We start from the raw sequence: 23,282 nt of genomic DNA, 5'->3' as shown, positions 1-23,282 counted from the left end.
TAGACCAGATACCGTTCACGACTTGGCAAAAATGGACGGTGACTCGCAAATTCAGGAAGGCTACTCTTTCAAAGCCACGTTAGCCAACGCCAGGAATCTGTCGCAAATTTTGAAAGCGATACACTTCAAAAACGCAGCCACCGTCTTCGCCACCGAGAACGGCTTAAAAGTCACGGTGGAAGACGCGAAATGCTTACAGGCCAACGCTTTCATACAGGCTTCTGTCTTCGACGAATACGAGGTCAATGAAGAGTCCACGTTTTGTATCAACCTCAACGTACTGCAAGAATGCCTGACTATATTTGGCAGCAATTCCGTTTCTGCGACTTCCGTGCGTATGGTGTACGGTGGCTATGGGCATCCTTTGATCTTAACCTTGTCGGAAGACAATATAACAACAGACTGTTGCATTAAAACGCAGGAGTTTGACGAGACGCTAGATTTTGAGTTTTGCGCAGCCAATGTCGTTAATAAAATCATACTGAAAGCAGACTGTCTCAGAGACGCTTTCAATGAACTAGACGCTACTGCTGAGGTGATAGAAATTACAATGTCTCCCGAAAAGCCTTTTTTCCGCCTGTCAAGCTCGGGGTATTGCGGTCGTACCGATAATGACATACACAAGGACTCGGACATGGTGGAAAGCTTCCAATGCTCCGAAACGCAGGTTAATCAATATCGATTGTCCCTGCTGAAGCCGTCAGAAAAAGCTATTAGTCTGGCAAGCAAGATCTGTGTCAGGACCGACCACAGGGGCTTTCTGTCGTTTCAGTATATGATTAAAAACGAAAGTGGGCACATATGCTTTGTCGACTATTACTGCTGTCCGTCCAAAGAATTGGATGATAATGGATGAAAATGTGTTGATACCGGCGACAGTTTTGACGAGTCGTACCCCGCCTCTACATTGTGAAGCTGCCATTCAATCGAATTGTAATTGTTGACTGTATCACAATTTGGCCTGCTGCTATCGAGTGTCTGCCGTAACAGGAGTTGTCGTGTAATCTGATATCGTGCACGGTTTTCTGTAGTGACCCGATAGGGTATGTTGATTTGATTAACATTCCTGTGTCATATTTATACCCCTTTACGGTATATATCCCTTTTAACATGACATCTTGCCATTGCTAGCTCATTTTGAAATGTTCCCTACACTACTTGATTTTTCTTTGAATTTCCATTCATTTTTACAGCCGTCCATGATGGTGCACTCGATGATACGGTTAAGGCGCTTGTTGCGTTTTATACGTTGCGATATGAGAATAGCCTCCAACCGCAATAGTTCATCTACAATTAAACCGCAAAATATCCTTCATCTACACAAACGCGGACTTTTAGAAGACATCTTTCCGGCCGCCGCAACGACGTTGCCTGACGAATTACTAACGCGGCAATGTTTTTATTGCGGATTCGATCCAACTTCAGACAGTCTGCATGTCGGAAATTTAATGTCTCTCATGCTGCTTTTGCATTGCCAACGGGCAGGTGAGTGAAATCGGCGGCGAATTGATGTGGCACGAAAGGTTTCAACTATCTGTTACGTTTCAAGCTAAATAAGTGTTGTAGTGTTATTGTGAAATCAGCGAGAATTGATGACAAATTCATGTGGATAAAGGTCTTACGCCGTGTGTATCGCTTAATGATACAGCGTACAGCTTCCTGATTGGTACGACGTGGGTTCAGTCCCAGGTCTGGTCAGACTAAAGACTTGATACTGACTCGATAACCTTTGCATCTCCTTCCTCTAAATACCTTGGTAGTGCACACGATAATAAACTTCCATGTCGGAAGCCGTATTTTGCAGTATTTGGAAACAATAATGTGTAAATTCGTTTGCAGTGTAGACCGTTATATGATGGAACGCTCACCTGTTGGTGTGTTGATCACTGACATACATAACCTCAGTTTTATCACGATCTAACACGATTTGTAAGGTTACCACGCTGTTACATTGTTCGCCATTTCACTTTAATAATTGTAATTTTGTAAGGTGTAGATTATCGGCCGGAATAAATCTGACCTTTCGTCTTACACTTCGACCTGAAGTTCTCATTTATCGGAGACTATTGAGTCATCTGTCTCCTGGTGTAAACATCAATAACGAAATTTTGCTTCATTTAAACTTTTCCCCTGTCCAGGAATATGATGTAATATTTTATAAGACTATCTCTTGTTCAGGTCACGATGCAATTGCTGTGATCGGCGACGCAACCGCTCGAATCGGCGATCCCAGTGATCAAACGAAAGACCGCAAAAGACTCTCGGATGAAACCATAGACAGGAATTCCACTGGCATCGAAAACTGTATCACGAAACTGTTTGAAACCCACGACCGAGAAATCTATGTTAACCGTGGTGTCAAGCGACTTCCCAAACTGAAAATTTTGCGCAACTACGACTGGTATCGCACTTTCAATGTTATTGACTTCATGTCGAAAGAGGGAAGAACATTCAGAATGGGAGCAATGTTAGGTAGTATCGTGATTATTTTCGTGTAAGGTGCATGTTTTCGTGCAATTTGCCAAATTTGGCTGCCGAGCCCGCATTTGCAAATATCATTGCCTTTAAGAAGGTTCAAGCAAGATGTATTCTTATGATATCAAATTTTTGGCATAGGCATATGGGAAATATTCTATTTTATTTTGATTACCAATAGATATTTCATCTCTTGAATCAAGTATGCATGGTACTGTGATTCGACACATCATATGCCATCTGTTCCACGATGGCAGATAATATTGATGGATGTGTGTTGTGGCCCTGTTTTTACTGTTCCTGCTTCAACAATCGGATTTGCAATGGCATGGTCATTTCCTGGTTTCATTTCGAATCCTTCAAATAATATGCTAATATTATATATATAATCTGTAACCCCCTTCTTGCCTACCACTATCATGAATGATGAGGAATTAAGTCTTTACTCATAACTCAACATAACAGTAGCAGCCAACTTGAGCATGAGCATGCTGTCACTACTAGTTCAAGGGGCTTTGCTTTTAGACTGTTGTAAAACCAGGCATTTATTCTCAACTTATGAACTACTGCATGTACTAGAGTAGAGAGTAGTGTGCGGATAAACTTTCTTCCCTTTTCCAAGTGAGATTATCATGATCACTGGTGTTGATTCACTGCAGTAAGCACAGGAAATTACAGCGCTTTGCAGCGTCTGTAGTCATCCTGTGTTAATTGCTAAGAAGATTTCCTGCGCAGTGGCCAAGTATGCACAAGATTCATATCTCTGGCTACTTTTTATAATATCTTGCTCACTTTTCAAACCACTCATCCAGGCTGAGATGGAACACAGCTGTTAAAAAGTTGAATGAGTTTTAGATTATTTTTTCTTAGGCTGGTGGTTGTTTAAGTCTTGTGGCATCCTAGAATCTGCCGGCATTGCCTGTAAACATGCTTATAAATACCAAATTGACATGGAACGGTTGAAATGAATAGAATCGCGCCCCTAATCAAGAGAATGGAAACTGTGAAACTTCCCTAAATGTGCAGTTCAATGGTCAGGAAACACCAAACTAGACTGTTATTTTCATTTTGTCGGGACCTTTTCTTTGAATATATTGTTGGTTTCTATTTTAGATAAAAGATTTGTGAGAGACCGACTCGATAGTGAAGAGGGTCTGCTATTGCCCGAATTTCTTTACCAAGTATTTCAAGCATACGACTGGTACCATTTATACAAAAAGTACAATTGTAGATTTCAATTTGGCGGCGGCGATCAGTTGGGTAACATTACTTCTGGCAGACGTCTGATCGACAGGTAGGGTTTCAATAGAGGCTAAGTTTTATAACAGGGGCGGCCAACCTTTTTGCTGTTCACGGCCGCATTTCGATTACTTATGTAGCCTACGACCGCATTCCAGGACATAGTCGTGATGAACTAACTGAAGTAACTGTCATTAATATTAGTAGTTTCAAATATTACTATCAAATATCTATCCTTTCTCAGCCCATGTGATCAGATTCACGAGTTGATGGAGGGAATGTTTTTGAAAATTTAGGGCAAGTTATAAATGATGATGCATATTCGGGTGGGCCAATTCTTATTAGTCACTTTGTTGCATGCTGTTATTTCTTGACCTCTCATCAGGATTGTCGGTATTGTGGTAAGATATTGTAATCTCCCAAACGTATCGGACACAAATTTCTTTCGTGAGGAGCACACGGCGATTCCTAGTTGCTATTTCTATTTTCCTCCACTGTTCACGTCTTTACTTTGGGGCTCAGATTGCAAAGGGCGCTACTATATTAAAATCGAAAAATTATGTTGTAGTTAATCTCGCGTAGCGCGAAGAGAATTTCAAAATCAATTAAATCTCTCAAAAATTCTGGGGTCATTTCGGAAATTCAATTTTCATGTCCACAGCCGCACAAATGTCCTTCTACGGCCGCAGGTTGCCCACCACTGTTTTAAAATTATTATCAGTTGGTTATACTGCCGGTGAAATGTACTAGGGTCTAATACCTGTAGCACTTTTTCAGTCACCTTCTCAAAAAAAGATCCAACTTGAACAGACCCCCGGACCTGAACCAACCCTGACCATAATTTTTCATAACTATGCGCATGTTTTCAAATGCTTACGAACGTTGATAGGAATATTACAGTAAAGATGTGTATCATGTATGTAAAATTTGATTCAAGAGATCTGAGAAACGAATTCACCTACATTTTAAAAGATATGGCCCGGCAGATGTGCTAATCATTTCCAAACCGGACGAGATGGTTCATGCCCAGCGATCTGGCTTACTGTCGGTATTGGCGTTGCATGAATTTTATCGAGATGATGGTTGTCGGTGAATTTCACCTCCTACTTGAGACTCAATCGCAGTCACTGCCTTAACCTGGCAAATATTGGCTCCCCTGTAAATATTCACATTCACAGTTTGAAATTTGACAAGTCTCAGCCATTAACCGAATCCAAAATTGGTCCATCATCGGATGCAATTAGTTTTCTACGAAATAGGATCGAATGATCATGTGAGTTATTGCTCAAAATCCTAGGTCGTAAGTAACTGGAACGGTTTTTCAACACATTTTGTGATACAAATCGCAATGTAATTCCCTAGCAATATACTTTCATTTACAGCGAGTCGTGTGCAATCTGTGCATTGGCCAATTATGATGCGACATAAATGTCAATCTTTGAGCATCATTATATTTGTGCATATGTAACCTGTATCTTATTGAAAGGGTTGCAAGTACTTGGTTTCTTTTAGGTTGACTGGCGGAGAAGTGTATGGTCTGATGACCCCTATCGTGACGACACCGTCTGGACAGAAGATCGGTAAATCGGCAGGCAACGCGGTGTGGCTGGACGCGGATAAAACATCGCCGTTTGAACTATATCAGTATTTCCTGCGTCAACGAGATTCAGATGTAGAACGGTGAGAATTGAGCGTATCTTTTTATCAGCACGTCACCAGAGGTGGTCGGTAATGAAGTGTTTGTACTTTTTTGGAGTCCTCGGTTTGGCCCAACTGCACTACTAAGTCAAGTGGTTTTGTTTTTTGATTACTACCACTTCGACCTATCAGTTCTTTAGGCATAACTACCGGCATTTTAGACATTGGATTTTGTTAAGTAAAAAGTGATATGGTAAAATCATGGTTATGCCCACTGCTGCACGGTGCTCATTAACTCCTACACTGTGTAAAGTTGGTGGCCCATGTGCGTATCTCATATCGCATTCTGATATCTTATATCGCGTATCTTTTTTCAGATTCTTGAAATTTTTCACCTTCATCGAACTTGGCGCGATCCACGAAATAATGGAAGAGCATCGAAAACATCCGGAAAAGCGTAACGCGCAAAAAGTTCTTGCCAGAAACGTGTGCAAGCTGCTGCACAGGGAACACGGTCTCAAATCTGCCGAAAGGTAATTGGCGCTTCGTAATTATTGATAGGGTTGGGTAGATAAATTCTTTGTGTTCTCAGGGACACTAGGCTTACTAGAAGCGAAATATTTTTGTAACATAATAGTCATTCGTTACAATATTTTGTAGTAACCGTAATCTGATAAAATAATAATTTTCTATATACAAGATATATTTTGCGGCGTATGCCCATTTGCTCTTCAAGACAGTGCAATTTTTTCCTACATATCTTTTAACTGAATTTCCGCCCTTCTTCGATCTGAGACTCTGTGACTGTTGAAAGATCGTAATCACCTTGAAGTCGCTCGAATTTGAACTGTTCTGCCATTTGAAGCGGAAGCAAATGTAATTGGAAATAATCGTTCTTCTGCTGTTATAATGTAATCACAATTGCGATATAAGGAAGTAATCATAATAATCGATTGCAATGTTGCCTTCGTCAACCAGAACTATACATCAGTATTAGCCAACTATGATCGATGTTTATGGACCTGTCCAATGTTGCCATCATTCCCAGAATTAAGAGATTCTTTGGTACCGTTGAAATGATTTAGAAGGACCTTACAAGTTTAGTTCTGGGTGAAAATGTGGACTTGTCCTTCATGAAAAGCAAGTACGCCTGTTGAACTGGAAGTACTAGTTTTGTATTCACTGGAGTATTATTGCAAATAGATGACGTTTATGTGGAATATACTTTAAAATTACTGCCACTAATTGGAAGTTCCACTTTTAATATGTTGCATTTTGATATAGGCAGCAAATATTGGCACAAATCTATTATATCGGTATTGTAACAAAATTCAGGCGCAGTCGTGTGTGTGACACACTGTCCATTTGCTGATAGGACGACTTTGAACAATGCGTCATTCCTAATGTAGATGCACAGATGTTTTGTATCGCGGGTCGTTGGAGCATTTGGAAGCGCTAACGGATGAAGAAGTGGACGCCACCTTCAAAGGGATGAAAATACATCATGCGATACTGGAACCCGACACGACCATTTATGACATTGCACTCAAGATCAAGGTGTGGATTTATTATTATTATCCACGAGTGGATGACAATTGACAAGAGTTCAAAAGTGTCCAACTAAATGGGTGATAACCAGAGCGTTTTTTTTTACATGTCAAAATTTTGTCAAAATTGTAGCGTTAGGTCGAAATTTGTCAAAATTTTTCTTAAACTCAAAATTTTTTTGACGTCTGCATTTTGTTTGTATCGTAGATTTTGCACTGTCGGTGAACTTATTAGATATTTTACAGCTTGTAGCTTGTTGAACATCCTTGGCAAGCTTCTTAGTAAGGACATGCACTTTCTACCCAAGAATGTAGGAAAGTATTTGTCGTTGTACTACAAATTTTTTTAATTATTTCTACCATAATACATATTGTAACCACCTGAATTTTTCATAGGGCCAGATTTCGTTAAAATGTTGGTTTTTTCGTGTAAAAAGTTGCCTGTTTCTAAGCCAAAAACGTTTTTTCAGGCCAATCTACTTCTTTAGGACAGTCAGTTCCAACCAGAAATGAAGATAAGTAGTACAATTTTAACATTACGCGGGAAAACACCTAATTTGCATAGGTTAGGTCAAAATTCAGTTTGTTTAGGTCAAAAAAAGTCATAAGGTTTAGCAACCACTGGTCTACACCAAGCTGAAATGTGCTTCTGTATGACTGCTGACGTGCCCACATAGCTTGTTCATAATAATGCTGATTTCTGACTATGAGCAAGATTTTGCTGAGGTTCCACTGAACTGAGCAGATTGAATTTTTTGATTTTCAGATTGAATTTGAATTTTTATTTAGCTTTTAATTGACACCAGTTTTATTAACTTTAAAGCGCGGGTTGCCAGCTATGCAATTACTAAAAATGGCAGTCTTGATTCGACAGGCTATACCGGAAGGCTCAATCGGCATGGAGACCATTCGAAACGGCGGCGTCACCGTGAACGGAATCCGTATGAAAGCGGCCGAGCAGATAATGCTGAGTGATTTTCACGTTTTGAAGAACGACATGAGCCTCATCACAGTCGGGAAGAAGAGTCATTATCTAGTACGATGGAGAATCCCAGACAGGCGTTGCGAATCAAGATGACCATTCTACTGCCACGGTATGCGACGGTGCATTTCTCAGTTCACACCAGTGTTGGGATGGCTCGAGTCTATTTTGTAAATTACTTGACATGACTCTTGACTCGGAGACAATTTTTCTAGTCAATTTTAATGTCATCAAAGTAACCTGATGATTTAACCTGATCAATACTAATCCTTTATTTACCGGATTCCCTTTCCGCGTTGAATATGGTTAGTTCCATCAGTATCTATTGTATATCATGGACAAAACAGCTTTGCCATGCCCACAACTGCCATGTTAATTGCCTCAATTGGCAGTATAATATGAAAATCAGTCAGGCGGATAAAAACTTTAGTGAGTCCTTTTTCGGGAAATTCGACAAAATTTGGTAACAAATTTCTCTTACATACCAACACTTGTCGATTCTATCCGATTGGCTAGTCGTGTAGTCATACCGTGAAAAGAGAGGAGCCTTACCGGTAAACTTGTACATGTGTGAAAGCAAACGTCAGATCATTATTTGAATGTGGAATTCTGCTCAATATAGCTCGTTCACACTGTACGTTGAATTTACTACGACTTCGAACAGCTAGTTCACCTAGCACCGGCATCCCTCATGTTGAACTGCAACAGACCAAAAGTAACAGACAAAATGTAAAACGCTTTTCGCATCACAGGAAATAATGTTGGCACTTGTCGTAAAGCTATGTAGGGTTAAGAAAATCGAAACGATGCATAAAACACCCAGTCAGTTTCTGGAGTAGTTGTCGATTAATCGGAAATCTTTGTACATCAAAGCGAATGCATATATATTCATATATGTTAAAAATAGAATGTGCAATGTCACACGGAATTTCTGGAATTCCGTTGGCCTGGCTCGATGTTTTTGACTATTCTCTGATGTTTTTGAGCAAAATCAATCCTGTTCTTCCAGTTCGATCCATTTTGGAGCTTCGTTGGATTTGGGCGTCCGTTTCTTGCCGTGTAAAGACGGGGCAGCCGCGTAGTTGAACCAGGCGGGCACTTCGTCGCTGTTGTATTCCAACCGGTCGACCTTGGAACGGAACTTGTGCGCCATGGCTCTGAGAAACAGCATCCCGTCAATACTATCGATCGATACCTTTCTACGGCTCCTTTTTCCGTACTCACTTTGTGATACTTTTGCAATAGAGCATCGTTAAAACGTGCAGCTGTGTGCATCCTTTGCGTAAATAACGCAGCGCGCGGTCGCTGACGTGGATGCAGCCGGATATGTTTAGCACGTGGATGTAGTGGCAGACGCCAGACAGGTATTGAATACTGAGGTCAGTGAACTGGAAGAAAGTTTCACCAAATTGAGTGGGTGCAATCGTGCAATGGTAACACACTATACTGTCTATAGGAGTAGAGCCCAGCTGATATCAGTCCAGTTGTAATGACAATTTCACTAACTAACGTGGTTATGATGACAATTTCGAAAGTGATGAAGACATATCTCAAGACTACGAGAAGCAATGTTGTCAATATCCACTCAATTGCAAGTAGAAGTCCCGATTTCCAAAGTTACTTTCAGTGAAAGTATGTGAGTCGGTGGTTCCAAAAGGTAGACTTCATCATCAACACCATTATATTTAAATTTTTATCAAATTGTTGCACCGCAATATTGGGGTGCCGAAACAACTTGGAGAAGTCTTATAATCGGACACCCACCTTGGCCTACAGCATGTAAATAACAGGAATACACATTGGATTTAAGAAAGGATCACACGAAAGGAAAATGAATGCTGCCTGTGTCAATAGGGGAGGTCGATATGTCAGATTATAGCCCGATAATTTTGAGGGCTGACTTGTTCCAGGGTTTGTATACTTTTAGCAGTTAATCGCAGAGCTGTGGAGTCAGAGTTTGTAAAATTGATGTAAATATAACCAAACGATGCTTATCACTTGACAAATTTGAAAATATTTGTAATGTAGCTTAGCTGCTTGGGTCAAACAAATGATTAAGAAAGACTGCAAGTCCTAGTCCTTGAATACTGAGTAAGTGCATGTAGACTAGACATATACTATTTCACTACTTCCTGAATTTCGTTTTTGACCAATGTTAGTAGTGAGAGCATGTGTGCTTGTACTCAGTATAGTGCATAATGAGAAAATTAGTAAGCTACATCTCTGTACTAGTTGCTGACTCATGCACAAGAGCTACACTTCGAATATTTTATCTACATTTTAATTATACAGGATTGGATATATGTCGTGTTCGAAGGTTTCATACATATTAGGATATTAGAGAGTCCATGTTATAAAATATAAAAAAGGAATGATATTTGCAAAGGCATTCTTCCATGTTAATTGCACAGTGAATAACTCGAGCTGTGCCACAATGAAACAATTTTGCATGCCATCGTTAATCATATGTTTGCGTAAGTTTAATAGTTAAATGATAGTCGTTTAAACGTCACTGTGGTATTTAATTTTCGAAGTAAATTGGTAATACTGTCAGAGTCTGTAATTTAAAGACTCAGGAGTCGGTGGTAAAATTTACCGACTCCACAGCCCTGGCAAATCGAAGGGCAGCTTTGCGATTAACGCAAAACGAATAATACCATTACAAAAGGGTTCAGTCTTAGGAAATATAATGACTTATCCTGGTTATGAGAATTTCGCTCAGAGTGATGTAAATATATTCCCAAACTACTTTCTATTTACTTAAGAATCAGTCAAGTAGAAGTGGAAGTAGTCTAACAACCACTTGAGACAGTAGTACACACTAAACGAAATCATGTTATCTACTAATTCCCACTTTACAGTAGCGTGTAAATAATGTCTCCAGCACTTTAGCTAGAAGCATTGACAAGTGTGTAAACACTAAATAGTCAGATTAAGTAGACTCAAAGTGCACATATGACCAGTTGACTTACAAGCGGGCATCCGGAGATGTTCAAACTGGTCAACATTCGGCAGCAAAAGGCCAGGTTTTTCATCGCGGTATCGGTCAGTGTCATACAATGGGAAACGTCTAATTCTTCCAACTCTTTCACTTGCTGACAGAACTTTTGTAAACCCAAATCTGTGATCGATGAACATTCCGAAATTGTTAACGATTTCAACTTGCTGTTCGTTCCAAGTGCGGCGAGACCCTGAAGATGAACGGATATTTGATTTGTAAAATTACATACTATCGTTGATGTGAAAAGCATTAGGATACAAGCAATTTTCTGAGCTTCTGGTTAGTTTGGGTAAAAGTAACCTATATAGGCAAAACAATTTCTTATCTGTGAAGCCAAACTTGTCTAAGCTGTAGTGAGAACTTGATTGAATATTCTAGTAGAGGCTTGTTTACCGGTTATCAGCCATTAATTACCCCAACAATCTTGGTGTAACAGTGACACTAGGTTAAATACCACATCCTAATCCTTCTGACCCGGTCTCTTTATCAAAATTTGCAATCATTTATGTCTCATGAGACCTTAGCTATGGCGAATTATCACCAGAAACAGTTATGAAGTGATAGTGATCTGCTATGCGCTACAAGTCATAAAGTTTGCAAAAACCTTAAAACATTGGTTACCTGATCCTGGATGTTGGTTCCAGAGAGGTCAAGATTCGTTAACGCGTTCATGCTGCCAAGTAATTCAATGCCGGCGTCAGTCACATGTTCACAAAAGCAGAGGCTTAAATGGGTGAGCCCGTGACATCTGTAATGGGAAAAATTAAACTAATGAGAACCCAGCTCCATGTAAAGATATTTTCATCGTAAGGCACAGTAATTCACAAAATTTGAGTTTCTACGTTCTAAAGGCTGCGTCTGACTTAATGACTAACCGTAACCAGTCCCTTTGGCATAACCTTGTCCATTGCTACAGATATTATTATACACAATTTCATGTTTCGCTTTATTATTCAGTGCCATGGCTTTATTGAGAAAATAAATCTGACTGACTTACTTAGATATGAATCACCATGTCCAGCAATAAGCAGTTTGTGTACTAGGCCTATGCTGTTTTCCCTAATTCATTCTACTATTCGCTACTTGCAGACAGATCTCGTTTCTTAAATTGATGATGCCAAGTCAATTTTAGTCATTCCGACCCATCAGAAAAGCGTGAATCCCGTAGTTGAAGAGAAATGCGCATACGATAATTCAAAGAGCTTACTTTTGTGCAATGCGAAGTAATGACACGTCACTGACTCTGACGCAATTTGTTAAATTCATTTCGCGTATCTTCTGTCCGGAAGGACCTTCCACCATTTGACGCACTCCCGAATCGCTGATGCGGACGCAATCCGCCACATTAATCACAACGATATTTCTCAATATCGCGAGTGCCTTCAGCATCATGTCGGTAACACGCTGGCAGTCAACAACATAGCTGAAACAATCGACGTATTACCATCGGACTAAGTTATGATTATTTCGCACCAATCCAATTTCTATGCAGGGTTGTAATCATCGATATCAGCATGTACTGAAGTCTTTCAGAATGTAACCTAGCAACGGAACATATCCGATTTTGGTGACCATATGGTAACTTGATGAACTAGAAGTGTAACTACAATTAGCACATTGTTATAACTTGCAATGGCAAGAAAAGAATGTGTTCCGAATTTCATAAGTGTAGTTTTTTGATCTAAATGAAATGATACTCATGTCTGCAACTGAATTGGCTTGACAATGTGCGGATGAATTACAACTTTAAAATACCAATTATGTCAATAACAAGAGAAATTAAAAGTCGCAGCAAAAAAGGAATACTGTATGTTACGTAAAAACTACAATTTGTTAAAATGTAAACAAGATTAAAATATAATTCTCCACCGGAATAGAGAACAGCACGACAATTAAATGGGATAAAAATTACGTCTAACGGATCGAAGAGCAATAATTCCATGTAATATAAATATGTCTCGTAAATTAATGATGGCAACTGCAGGGATATCTATATACCAGCGAGATAGTGTAATGGTTATGCGTCCGGCTTCTCGAGCGGTAGGTCGTGGGTTCGATCCCCGGCCGGGTCATACCAAAGACTCGAAAAATGGTATCCGCAGCTATCCTGCTAGGCGCTCAGCAATCACGGATAGCATGGAGGAGAAAAAAAACGGGGGCGCAGACTAGATGACCTCATGGGGCCGTATCGCAACTCCGTCGCCAAAGCATCTCGATGGTGCAGGCGAGAAAGAATATCATATCTCTCTCTCTCTCTCTCTATATCCCTGAGTAAATGTAGAAGAACAAAACTTAGTATATTGCTATAAAAATTCAATATGATTTAAAATATTGCAATGTTATACAAAAGGAAACGAATAAAAGTGATCTGCGTGAAAAAAACACTTACATATGGTTGAGCTGTGAGCAACACTTTCCGAGCATTTTAAATGTGTTGTCGGTGATTTTCGGATTGCCCTCGATACGTATTTTTTGCAGCTTCTTCGACTGGGCGAGTGTTTTGAACGGAGCGTCTGATAAGTTTGGAGAACCGAGCAGCACCAGCGTCTTGATTGCGGAGCATTTTTCTGCAATATGCTGAAAAAAAAATCATTTCATGAGAGCCTGATGTGTTTGATTCCGTGATTAGATCATTATCCATCGTAATGAGAAAAGACATTCCAGCTTATATCAATTAAAATATGGAAACCTGTCACTAGCAGGAGCAATGATGGTGCAGTAAGACTTTCAGAGACGGCATGGAAGATAATTGAAGGCTATTTCTCATTGAGTGTACAGTACATCGCTCTTTGTAACACAGCATTCGACTTTTAGTAGCTATAATTTTATACCAAGGTGGCTGTGTGCGTGATTCATTGGTTGACCTAACCAAATCATTTCGACTTCCTCCTAATGAAATGATACTGGAGAATTTCTGAGAATTTCGTTTAACTGATTAACGACTTTTCAAACAAAGGAAGTGAGAGCTGATTGCATTGTGTGAACTGCTGACTAAAAATACAGAGAATATGAAACAAGTCACTTTGAAAGCATTCTGACATGTCCAGATCTTCATAAGAAAAGATACACTTGGAATTAATTGGTTGGTTGGTTGGAATTAATATTGTCACTCACATTCAAGCAGCTATCGTCCAGCGAAAGCATGTCGTTCAGATGCAACGACTGTAGAGCGGGGAACCCATGCGCGACGTGTTTATAACCTTGACAGCTAATTTGGACGCATCCCGACATGTCAAGATACGTCAGTTTCTTGCATCCTTTACCGGACGAGAGGTAATGCAATCCCCTAAAAGAAGCACACATTATAATATCATAATCAAGTTTTTATTATTGACAAATTATCGAAGATTTGAGATAGAAAAATAGAGACCAAACTGACTGAAGTACTCAGCGTTGCTACTCAAGTAGAAGTAAAGTCACAAATTTCTGCTCAATTGCAAGTAGAAGTAGCACTTTACAAGATCATTCATGACATGTCAGAAGTACTTCATGTTACAAGTAGGGCTGGGCACAATGATTCGAGTACTCGAATCTGAATCGAGTATTAATTTTAATGATTCGAGTCGAGTAGTAAAATACGATTTTTTCGAGTACTGAAATTATGCGCTCCTCGCAACTGAAAGTTAATTTGCTGACGAGAATTATTGGTCTGATACTATTTTCCACTGATGCAGCCTTGAAACCTTGATTTGCCGTGTCGCAGCATAAGAGACATAGTACAAAGCTACGAACGTTACTGGAAATAACACATTTCTGAAGTCATGATCATCCCACAACATTGTCAAGAAGCGCAATGAAATCGGTATGGACGAAAAAATACCGACGTATCGTTAATGTGACGAATAACAGGCATTATGGTCTTCGTGGTGGCATAAAAGGTTCATATTTGGACTTTGACATACTACATTCTGTTGTGACGTCATAATGAGTGATACTCGAATACTCGACTCGACTCGAAGCATTTTACGTGATTCAGAATCGAATCACTCAGGTACTCGATTTTGCCCAGCCCTAGTTACAAGCCCAGTTGAAAAACATGAAAGACTCTCTCCAAGAAGTGAAATTTGCAGGCTGCCATCATTATCAGACACAAATGGAAATGAGTCCTCCTTCAGGCATGCTGCGAATTGATATTTTTGATACCTGTCTGTGAACCGGACACAGTGTGCCAGGCTTAGGTACTGCATGTTCAGACAACTTCTTGCCAATACTCTCAACGATCCGTCCGTTATTTCTGTTCTTGAGATATTCAAGTAGAGCAAAACAGGGCATCCTTCGGCAATCGCTCGGATATTTTCATCCTGCAAACATGATGCTTTCACTGTATTTCTGAACTAGCCAGTATTCCAATACATTTCAAACAGATAAGACATGTAAACTAGACTTTTCTATTAGATTAGAAGTAGCCTATACAATAGGTTTTGAGACATAAAATGTCCCTGCGCTTGTAACATCGCAAATTTGAGCGCAGTGTCTACGTTCCACTCACATTGACTCCTTTGCACTCGGAAAGATTCAAGTCCTGAAGATTCCTGCATTCTGAAATGGCTTTAAATGCCGGCCAGTGAATCGAATAGCACTGCCTTAAATTAAGGTGCACCAAATACGGTCTGCTCTTTGACACACACTGTATAATGGCCCGATCGTTGACCCTGTGACAAATGAATTGGATTCATTAGTAAAGGCCGCTATAGAAATCAGAGGTTCGACTCAAAAGGAAGTAATGGCATGAATTTCTACACAATTACAAATAGAAGCAGTTATTTCCAAGACATCAGAGGTGGCTACTTTCAATGTTGCAAGAATTCCCCTCAAGGACTAACGCAAAATAACTGTTGACACTACGAATAGGTGCAATCTTCTACATTTAAGCAGTTGTGGTGATACATAGGAATAGGATGTTATATATTTTTGTCCTTGGTGTTTTTGTGGCATATACACTGACTCATGATATACATACACACGATCTGTGCATACTGCATATGCATACCATCGAGTGCATGATGTACATATGCCCCTGGATAAGGAATTTCAACCCTATTGTAGGACCCAAATAATGTCATCAGCAGATTTTGCTTTCACACCCCTTTTAGCAGATCTAAATGAGCCAAACGCACCATTTAATATGGAGATATTTGTCAGGTGTGCAATAGGTTCTGTTATCCTATACCACCTAAAGAAAACGCAAAAAGGGAATCTCCACATGAAACGATCCATCTGGAATGGGTGTGACGGTTGAACTACGTACCAGAACCCATTTTACAGTGTACTTTTACAATTTGTAGCCAACCTTACTGGAATACTCTGTAAAAGTACTATTTCACTGACGACCTCTGATTATTCCCGACACAAAGCCACCAAATTCCGCCAGCAGAAAATACCCACTTGTTTTTAATCCTGTTAAAATTCAGATGACTCCACAACGACGGAGCTCCTGTGATGACTTTCCACGCCCGACATACTTTCGCGCAGTTGCTCAAGTCAAACAGATTCAAGTTGCTGAAGATTTGAATCGCAGATTTCCTTGGAAGCAGCGACACTTCATCCCTGAAAGAGAAATTCAACATGTGGCCATCGCTATTACACAACCATTATCATATCTATACTTTGGGAATATTTTATTTCTGTTGTGTTGTTACACGGCTATTTTATTGCCGTTCGCGACTCTGTATATTTGTCATTATTACATCACAATGACAAAATTCTTTCTATATTTTGAATTAGGTTCAGCTGATTTACTGACGTTCGCTCCTGATGAGAGTCAGTCGAAAAGCTTGGAGTGGAATATATTTGGCAATATGAATATATTTTTTCGCTGCTATAGTGAAGTTCTGTACTTACAAAAGCCTATCTCCTTGATTAGTTCTGCACAACATTTACTTACAGCACCGAAGCGCAAACTCTGGTTCCGACTCTCCGCTTATTGGAAATACACTTACCATATTTTTCCTGCTTTCATGTGTTAGATTTGTTTATATTCGATAGTGTGGATCTTTGCTATTGTGAGCCGCCGCATACCGCTAGCGCTGTGCACTGTAGCTAGTCAGCTGAACTCAATCGGGCTGCAGACGACTATAATGATTGCAAAATTTTTTTTTTCTACTGGCTATTTTTGACCGAAAAAATAAAAATATAAACATAATAGTACCATCGATTGATTGATTACAAACAACAAATTTGTAGAAAAAATAAAATTTTGATACCGGAATGTTTCAGATGGAAGGTCTGGGTCCCCGTAGTCTCCCCCGAATTCTTCATCCAATTCTCCTCTCTCCAATCGTTCGAAATATTCTCTTGTCTTTCGCGCGTCGACAGCGACTGACCTCCACGCTTTAAACACAGTCCGAGACACGCTTTCGTTCCAGACTTTTGATATGATATCGAAGCCCTCTGGAAAGCGAAATTGAAATCTCATAAAATAATATAGACATTAGTCAAGCCACAGCAATAAATCTGCTATTCCTCTAATTATTTTGGGATTGGTAAAGGCTGCACACACCTAGTAAGCCAGTTGTAACAGTAGAGGTGGTGAGTAACAAAGTAATACTACTTTTTCCGAGTAATCATGTAGGTTTAGCCTTCTTGCACTACTTACCCAAGTGATTATGTTTTAGACTAAATCCATTTCTACTCAACGGTTTTTAGATTTTTAGGCAAAACTAGGTCTAGAACACGGGGTTGTAATGACTCGAGTCACGATTTTTTGGTGACTCAACTTGACTCGAGTCATTTTTTCTAATGCGTAAAATGACTCGAGTACTGGACGGCCAAGAGGCATTTCTTTAACATCGAAGAATGGTAAAGTCACCGCATTTCGTCTATCAGTCCTGATACTAGGAAAATAGGGCCGGAAACTGTTAGAACTGAGGAAAATGACGATATTTTAAATGCGAGCCATTCCATAGGGTTGAACCGGATTGAACTCAAAACTGAACAGTGAACACAATGACTTGGACTCGACCCTCTACTCACTGACTTGGCTTGACTCAGGTCAAAACCATAAAAGTGAGATTGACTTGTGACTCGGAACCTTGTGACTTGGTTACAACCCTGCTAGAACACTAACTTTGTTATTTACATGAAATATCTCCAGTACTACTGGTATTTGAGTAGAAATCTAAGACGTTACTTCTACTTCTTGAGTAACCACGATGACTTATCTGACCACCTCTGGTCTTGGACGGATGATAATGATAGAACCGCTGACTATATTTATGTCGGTTGACTGTGCCGTGATATAGGAATCAAATATTGGATTTTAGTGTTCACCACAAGGAGCAAAATACAATGTTAAAGAGACCTACTTGTTTGGCGATTCTTCACGTAACATTTCCATCCATTCCACTTTTGAAATGATATTCTCATCATTCTTTTACGGTGATAGCTACAACGAAAAAAATAACATGAATAAGATGCCCTGATTACAGAACTTCAAAATGAAAACACACAATATCTTAATAGCACTTGATCAGGAAACAAAATATTTAAAATACAAAACTTAGAAGTAATATGGTTAATGGTCAGTGACCATTGGTCACTTTCTTTTTCATTTATAATTGTATCTTAAAGCAGTGATCATAAAGCTGCCGATGCAGACAAATAAAGCATATATACGATGGCAATAAATCATGATTTTTGTACTCGTAACCGTGCGTGGCGTGCATATTGAGTGTTGCAGTATAATATTAATGACCATGTATATGATACAAATATTATCTCTATCCTAGATTGCGTATTAATCAGTATTTAATGCTACAATATACATAGCATATCAGTGATTATGGTCACTAAATATTATGACAGCAATCACCATCTTACTCGCGTGCTTCTTTTACTTTGTTCCGAATCGTATTACGGTAATTCTTTTTATCAAGATAAAACTTTAACCATCCCTTGAAACAGACTTTTCGCAACGTCCTGTAGTAGTGGATGTATGCCTTTTTCAACATATCTGGCGTCGGCTGTAAAATGAAGTCGTGAAACACGTTTCTCATTTGTTTGGATTCTCACCCGTAACCAATTATAGCGGTAGGTAAAATCGAGAACTAGCGCAATCTAAGTCATGTTTACAGAAAGGAGAAATTATAATCACAAATTTGGGAATGCATAGCTCACATTTACAAAACACACTATTCCTACCAAACCCACGAACAGGAATGCAAACTCATTTTTAATTCACCACAGTGTCAAGTCCGAGTCCAAGTGAGGTAGCAAAGGGTCGAGTACGAGTCATATTGTAGACGCTTGAGTCCATTATCGAGTTCAAGTCAGGTTCAACTGACTTTTTTGAAACTGGGTAATATCAAAAGATTCATATTCATAACATAGCCTACTCAATTTTCTCACTCGTAACATGTTTATTCAAACGGATAAAGAAAGTTTATGGGCCTTATTTTTATGTATATCGGTTCTGATACAAAAGACTCGAATCAAGTCATAAGGAATGTCATGAGTCACATGAATGAATTGGGTTTAGTCACGCGCAATGATGTGAGTAGGCCTAGATGTCGAGTCCATTTCAATTTTTAAGAAAATGACTCGAGTCAACGAAAATTTGTGACTCAAGTCATTAGAGCCCTGATGATAAATAGGTATTATGTTAATGGGGCCTGTGCTAGTGTTGACTCCCGTGGGCCTCTCCTAAATAGGATATGGGTAAGGATCATATGTGTTCAGTCGACGAGGTAAAATACTAGACTAGAGCATTAGACGATTTACTCACATTCAGCTGATCATAAAATTTGAAAATATCATCCAAATAGCTCTCGGCCATCTGCTTCAACTTCGGCTTACAGTCCATGGGAACAAACATATCCCTGCGGAATATACATGAATTCTGAAACTCACACAATAATGTCATGCTACTATATGTAAATGCTTCATATATAACATAAGAATAAACTATTGTGCTTTTGTAACCTAACCCAACTAGTCCCTGCAACAGGCAAGGATGTTTTTCCATTTCAACAAAGTATAAATGTAGTCGTCCTTGATTCATCCTCTGAAGATTAAATATCAACAAAGCATACCTCTATATTTAATGCAACAAATTTTAAACCTCTATTTTCAATCGGTGATATGACTGTTGATATACTATGCAAAGTTCTCTTGAATTCCCCATGCACTAGTAGACTGACAAGTGTCAGCCAACAATATTCGGGTTTATTTCAATATCAATATTTTATTCGACGATATATTGCAGCTGTACAGCCAAGAGTCTCTTTAAACTATTATTTCCTAAACCTATTTTTGGTACATAGGTCATATCAACACGCTCCGGATTTGCGAGTAAGCATGCATGTTAAAACATCTGAATAAAAGTCAAAGGGAACGGGTGGTTACAGTGCCCCGACCATAACATAACTCATTGTATTGTTAATATATAGATTGAATAGTATATTCATATTAAAATGAACCCGAATATTTTCGGCTGACACTCGTCAGGGGTAATCGTCAGCAACTAGTAGAGAATTCGAAAGAACAGCGTATATCAACAATCGTAACACAAAATATGACGTCACCAGCACGAAATGTCGAATACGAGGACGTTCAATGTACTATTTTTAGATGATACACGAACTCTTTTTGTTGACTCCAAGGCGCACAAATGAAAGTGTGAGCGAAAATATTCGGGTTCATTTTAATATGAATATACTATTCAATTGTATATTGAAGTTCTGTACCTCAAAGAAGCTGTTCTAATATATAGATTGAATTGATTGAATTTTGCGCTAAGGTCGCCAGCTATCAGATTTCTGATACCGGTATCACAATACCGTATGTATTACCCCAGACTAGAATCGGTGGTTGTTTTCGACAACATGTTGTGCGTGACAGACGGATTTCTCGCGTGATTGGAAAATTTCATCCGCGTGACGGAAATATTTTTCGCTCTGATTTAATACTGAATTGCTTATAAAACGACACAATGTGCTAAAATAGACCTGGTATACGCCGGATTAGGGCTACGCCGTATATTCGCTGTTACGCAAATGACACGCTTGTTTGATTTCATTGTAAAGCGCAAGCGCCTTATTCTGGATCTGGTACCGCTTTGTGACGTCAACATAATTCAATAATCGGCGTGATCAGATATAAATGCTCGCGTGACGTTGCGCGTGCCACTGCCACCGATTCCACTCTGGGTATTACCGGGTACATATTGATTGATAATCTATACAGCAGCAATTTAAAGTTACCATGTGCATACCATGATATACCGTCCAATCCCTTGTCTTTTATTCTTTTGATGTTTTCCACTACCCATCTGTATGGGTCATCAGGGCATGTGATCATTAGGCCAGTCAGAAGACACTGGAACAACACAGCATTAGGTGTTGACGTTGTTATACTCTCAGTCTCAGTATTAGATATTCGAGTATATTACAGTTGGAGTTTTGTCACGTATACCGTACCTCGTACACTTCTGGAAGTTGATGAACTTTTAAATATTCTTTCAAAGCTGGATCGATGCCTTGAAGTGATGCCATTCTGTTCTCCTCCACGGAATGTGCTATGCGATTGTAACAGTAGTATTGGTACTCTCAAGAAAAGCAGCAGCGACCAGTTAGCATTCTGCGGAACTCGTTGTCACGACAACAGCTTTGCATGCATGATCACCACTGATCACAGATAAGTTTGATTTTACACATCACTAAACTTCAACGAAAAAGAAAATAACTTCCATCCAATTTTCTCCCCGTATTGCAACTCCATCTCAAATTAAAAGATGTGTAAATACGTAATGATATCTCTCGTGATAACTGTATGATTGTATATAATCTGACGATTATCAATCAATCAATCAATCAGGTTTATTATTATTTTCATCGCTTCAAAACATCACAAGACTGCGATACAATGAAAAGATAGGAAGGTGTCGAAACAACTTGGAGTAGCCATTAACATCAGACACCCACCTTAGCCTAGGCGAAGTAAATATGAGGCATGCACACTGAATGAAAAGTAATGCAGAGACTATAAGACGCAAGCGACATGGGGTGGCATGTGGCGGAGGGCGAGGTCGATGTTAGGTCGTGGACCGGTAATCCTGAAGACTGGCTAGTATTGATTATGATGGTTTACTGTTTAATTCATAAAGTGTCCCTGGCTCATGTAAAGAAGAAAAATGATCATAATTTTATTAATATTTTGAAGATTGCAATATAAGGAAAAGAAATGAATCGAAACTACTTAGTGAAGGCTCCGTCCGTATAAACTGATCATAATATTATTACTCTCTGCTCCTATATGTAGACCACGGTGGGTGTTTGATTTTTCCCTATTCCAATTCGTCGAGGCTCCTTTCTTTTCATTGTATCAATCTTGTTTGACCAAATCTCATCATGGTTTTTTAAAATGATAAGCCTGCATATCGGTCAATACATGGCCCATTTTTTCAACTTCATGATAGAAAATGGAGTCTACCCAAGCTATCTAAAAAAAAGCCAGAGTAGTCCCTGTACACAAAGCTGGGGATAGAACTAATGTCACCAACTACCGTCCGATATCCATTCTCCCATGCATCGGGATTGTATTCGAAAAGTTGCTCCTCTCCCGCCTGTCCTCATTCCTCGCCAAAATGTCTATCATTTCCCCTCAACAATTTGGCTTCCGAAACAAACACCAAACCGCTCATGCCCTCCTAACAGTGGCCGAACAGTACTATGATATCTCAGAGAGGCGAAATGTGGGATGTAGCATTTTTCTCGACCTAAAAAAAGCGTTTGACTGCGTAGATCATAAAATTCTCATCTCGAAATTGGCGCGTTACGGACTTCGGGGCCCACAACTTGAGCTCATGAAAAGTTACCTCACTGGACGCCAACAAATGGTTGCGATCTCAGATACCTTGTCCTCTCCTCACCCGGTGACGTGTGGTGTGCCCCAGGGCTCAGTACTTGGACCGGTCCTTTTCACCTTATATGTCAACGACATTTTTGAAACCTCCTCATTGAACACCACACTGTTCGCTGATGATACTCACCTCCTCTCTTCCGCATCTTCGACGGCAGAGCTGGATGCCCTGACTGGTGACCAAATGCCCAAAGTCCATGAGTGGACGGCCCAGAACAACCTTTGCATAAACGCCTCGAAATCGCAATTGCTGACAGTTAATTCAAAAAATAACCTGACCGTTAATATCGCTGGTCAGCCCGCATTCCAACACAGATAATGCCAAATATCTCGGAGTTTTACTGGACTCGAACATGTCCTGGAAGAGTCATATTCAGTCCCTAGAGAGAGAGAGAGAGAGAGATATGATATTCTTTCTCGCCTGCAGCATCGAGATGCTTTGGCGACGGAGTTGCGATACGGCCCCATGAGGTCATCTAGTCTGCGCCCCCGTTTTTTTTTCTCCTCCATGCTATCCGTGATTGCTGAGCGCCTAGCAGGATAG

At 39.7% G+C, this 23,282-nt stretch overlaps 3 protein-coding genes across 3 annotated transcripts; 2 read left to right on the top strand and 1 right to left on the bottom strand.

The window, feature by feature from the left end:
- The first annotated feature begins 31 nt into the window (after window positions 1-31).
- Window positions 32-1,193, top strand: LOC145453500 (cell cycle checkpoint protein RAD1-like). Its single transcript, XM_080331473.1, has one exon. It carries the CDS (start codon window positions 32-34, stop codon window positions 854-856), a length of 825 nt encoding a protein of 274 aa, XP_080187599.1. The 3' UTR covers window positions 857-1,193.
- LOC145453492 (tyrosine--tRNA ligase, mitochondrial-like) lies at window positions 1,143-9,143 on the top strand. Its single transcript, XM_080331466.1, has 8 exons — window positions 1,143-1,485; window positions 2,179-2,472; window positions 3,589-3,769; window positions 5,227-5,394; window positions 5,730-5,885; window positions 6,762-6,909; window positions 7,774-7,993; window positions 8,891-9,143. The coding sequence occupies exons 1-7, from the start codon at window positions 1,143-1,145 to the stop codon at window positions 7,975-7,977; spliced, it is 1,494 nt and encodes a 497-aa protein (XP_080187592.1). The 3' UTR covers window positions 7,978-7,993; window positions 8,891-9,143.
- Window positions 8,598-21,449, bottom strand: LOC145453483 (F-box and leucine-rich repeat protein 13-like). The gene is made up of 16 exons (XM_080331457.1): window positions 21,298-21,449; window positions 21,093-21,196; window positions 19,605-19,698; window positions 18,701-18,843; window positions 18,187-18,266; window positions 17,086-17,272; window positions 16,268-16,429; window positions 15,372-15,534; window positions 15,026-15,183; window positions 13,997-14,168; window positions 13,272-13,459; window positions 12,090-12,305; window positions 11,504-11,630; window positions 10,854-11,072; window positions 9,106-9,269; window positions 8,598-9,038 (listed from the first exon to the last, which is right to left on the bottom strand). Exons 1-16 carry the CDS (start codon window positions 21,370-21,372, stop codon window positions 8,873-8,875), a joined length of 2,418 nt encoding a protein of 805 aa, XP_080187583.1. The 5' UTR covers window positions 21,373-21,449; the 3' UTR covers window positions 8,598-8,872.
- Between the last annotated feature and the right edge of the window lie 1,833 nt (window positions 21,450-23,282).

Source organism: Botryllus schlosseri, chromosome 13 (genome assembly GCF_051294905.1).
Source record: "Botryllus schlosseri isolate E-star chromosome 13, Bs_hap1, whole genome shotgun sequence".
NCBI classification, from domain to species: domain Eukaryota; kingdom Metazoa; phylum Chordata; class Ascidiacea; order Stolidobranchia; family Styelidae; genus Botryllus; species Botryllus schlosseri.
Note: the sequence above shows the minus strand (reverse complement) of the source record. Positions and strands in the feature narration are given on the sequence as shown.

What these genes read in the sequence shown, in the direction of transcription:
- LOC145453500 (XM_080331473.1), top strand. Translation starts at nt 32, where the DNA reads ATGGACGGTGACTCGCAAATTCAGGAAGGCTACTCTTTCAAAGCCACG.
- LOC145453492 (XM_080331466.1), top strand. Translation starts at nt 1,143, where the DNA reads ATGTTCCCTACACTACTTGATTTTTCTTTGAATTTCCATTCATTTTTA. An exon ending in GGCAGACGTCTGATCGACAG is followed by an intron (nt 3,770 to 5,226) that starts GTAGGGTTTCAA and finishes GGTTTCTTTTAG; the next exon opens with GTTGACTGGCGGAGAAGTGT. An exon ending in CGAGATTCAGATGTAGAACG is followed by an intron (nt 5,395 to 5,729) that starts GTGAGAATTGAG and finishes ATCTTTTTTCAG; the next exon opens with ATTCTTGAAATTTTTCACCT.
- LOC145453483 (XM_080331457.1), bottom strand. Translation starts at nt 21,372, where the DNA reads ATGGCATCACTTCAAGGCATCGATCCAGCTTTGAAAGAATATTTAAAA. An exon ending in TGCTCACAGCTCAACCATAT is followed by an intron (nt 12,306 to 13,271) that starts GTAAGTGTTTTT and finishes CGATTGTTTCAG; the next exon opens with CTATGTTGTTGACTGCCAGC. An exon ending in TATTGCAAAAGTATCACAAA is followed by an intron (nt 9,039 to 9,105) that starts GTGAGTACGGAA and finishes GCTGTTTCTCAG; the next exon opens with AGCCATGGCGCACAAGTTCC.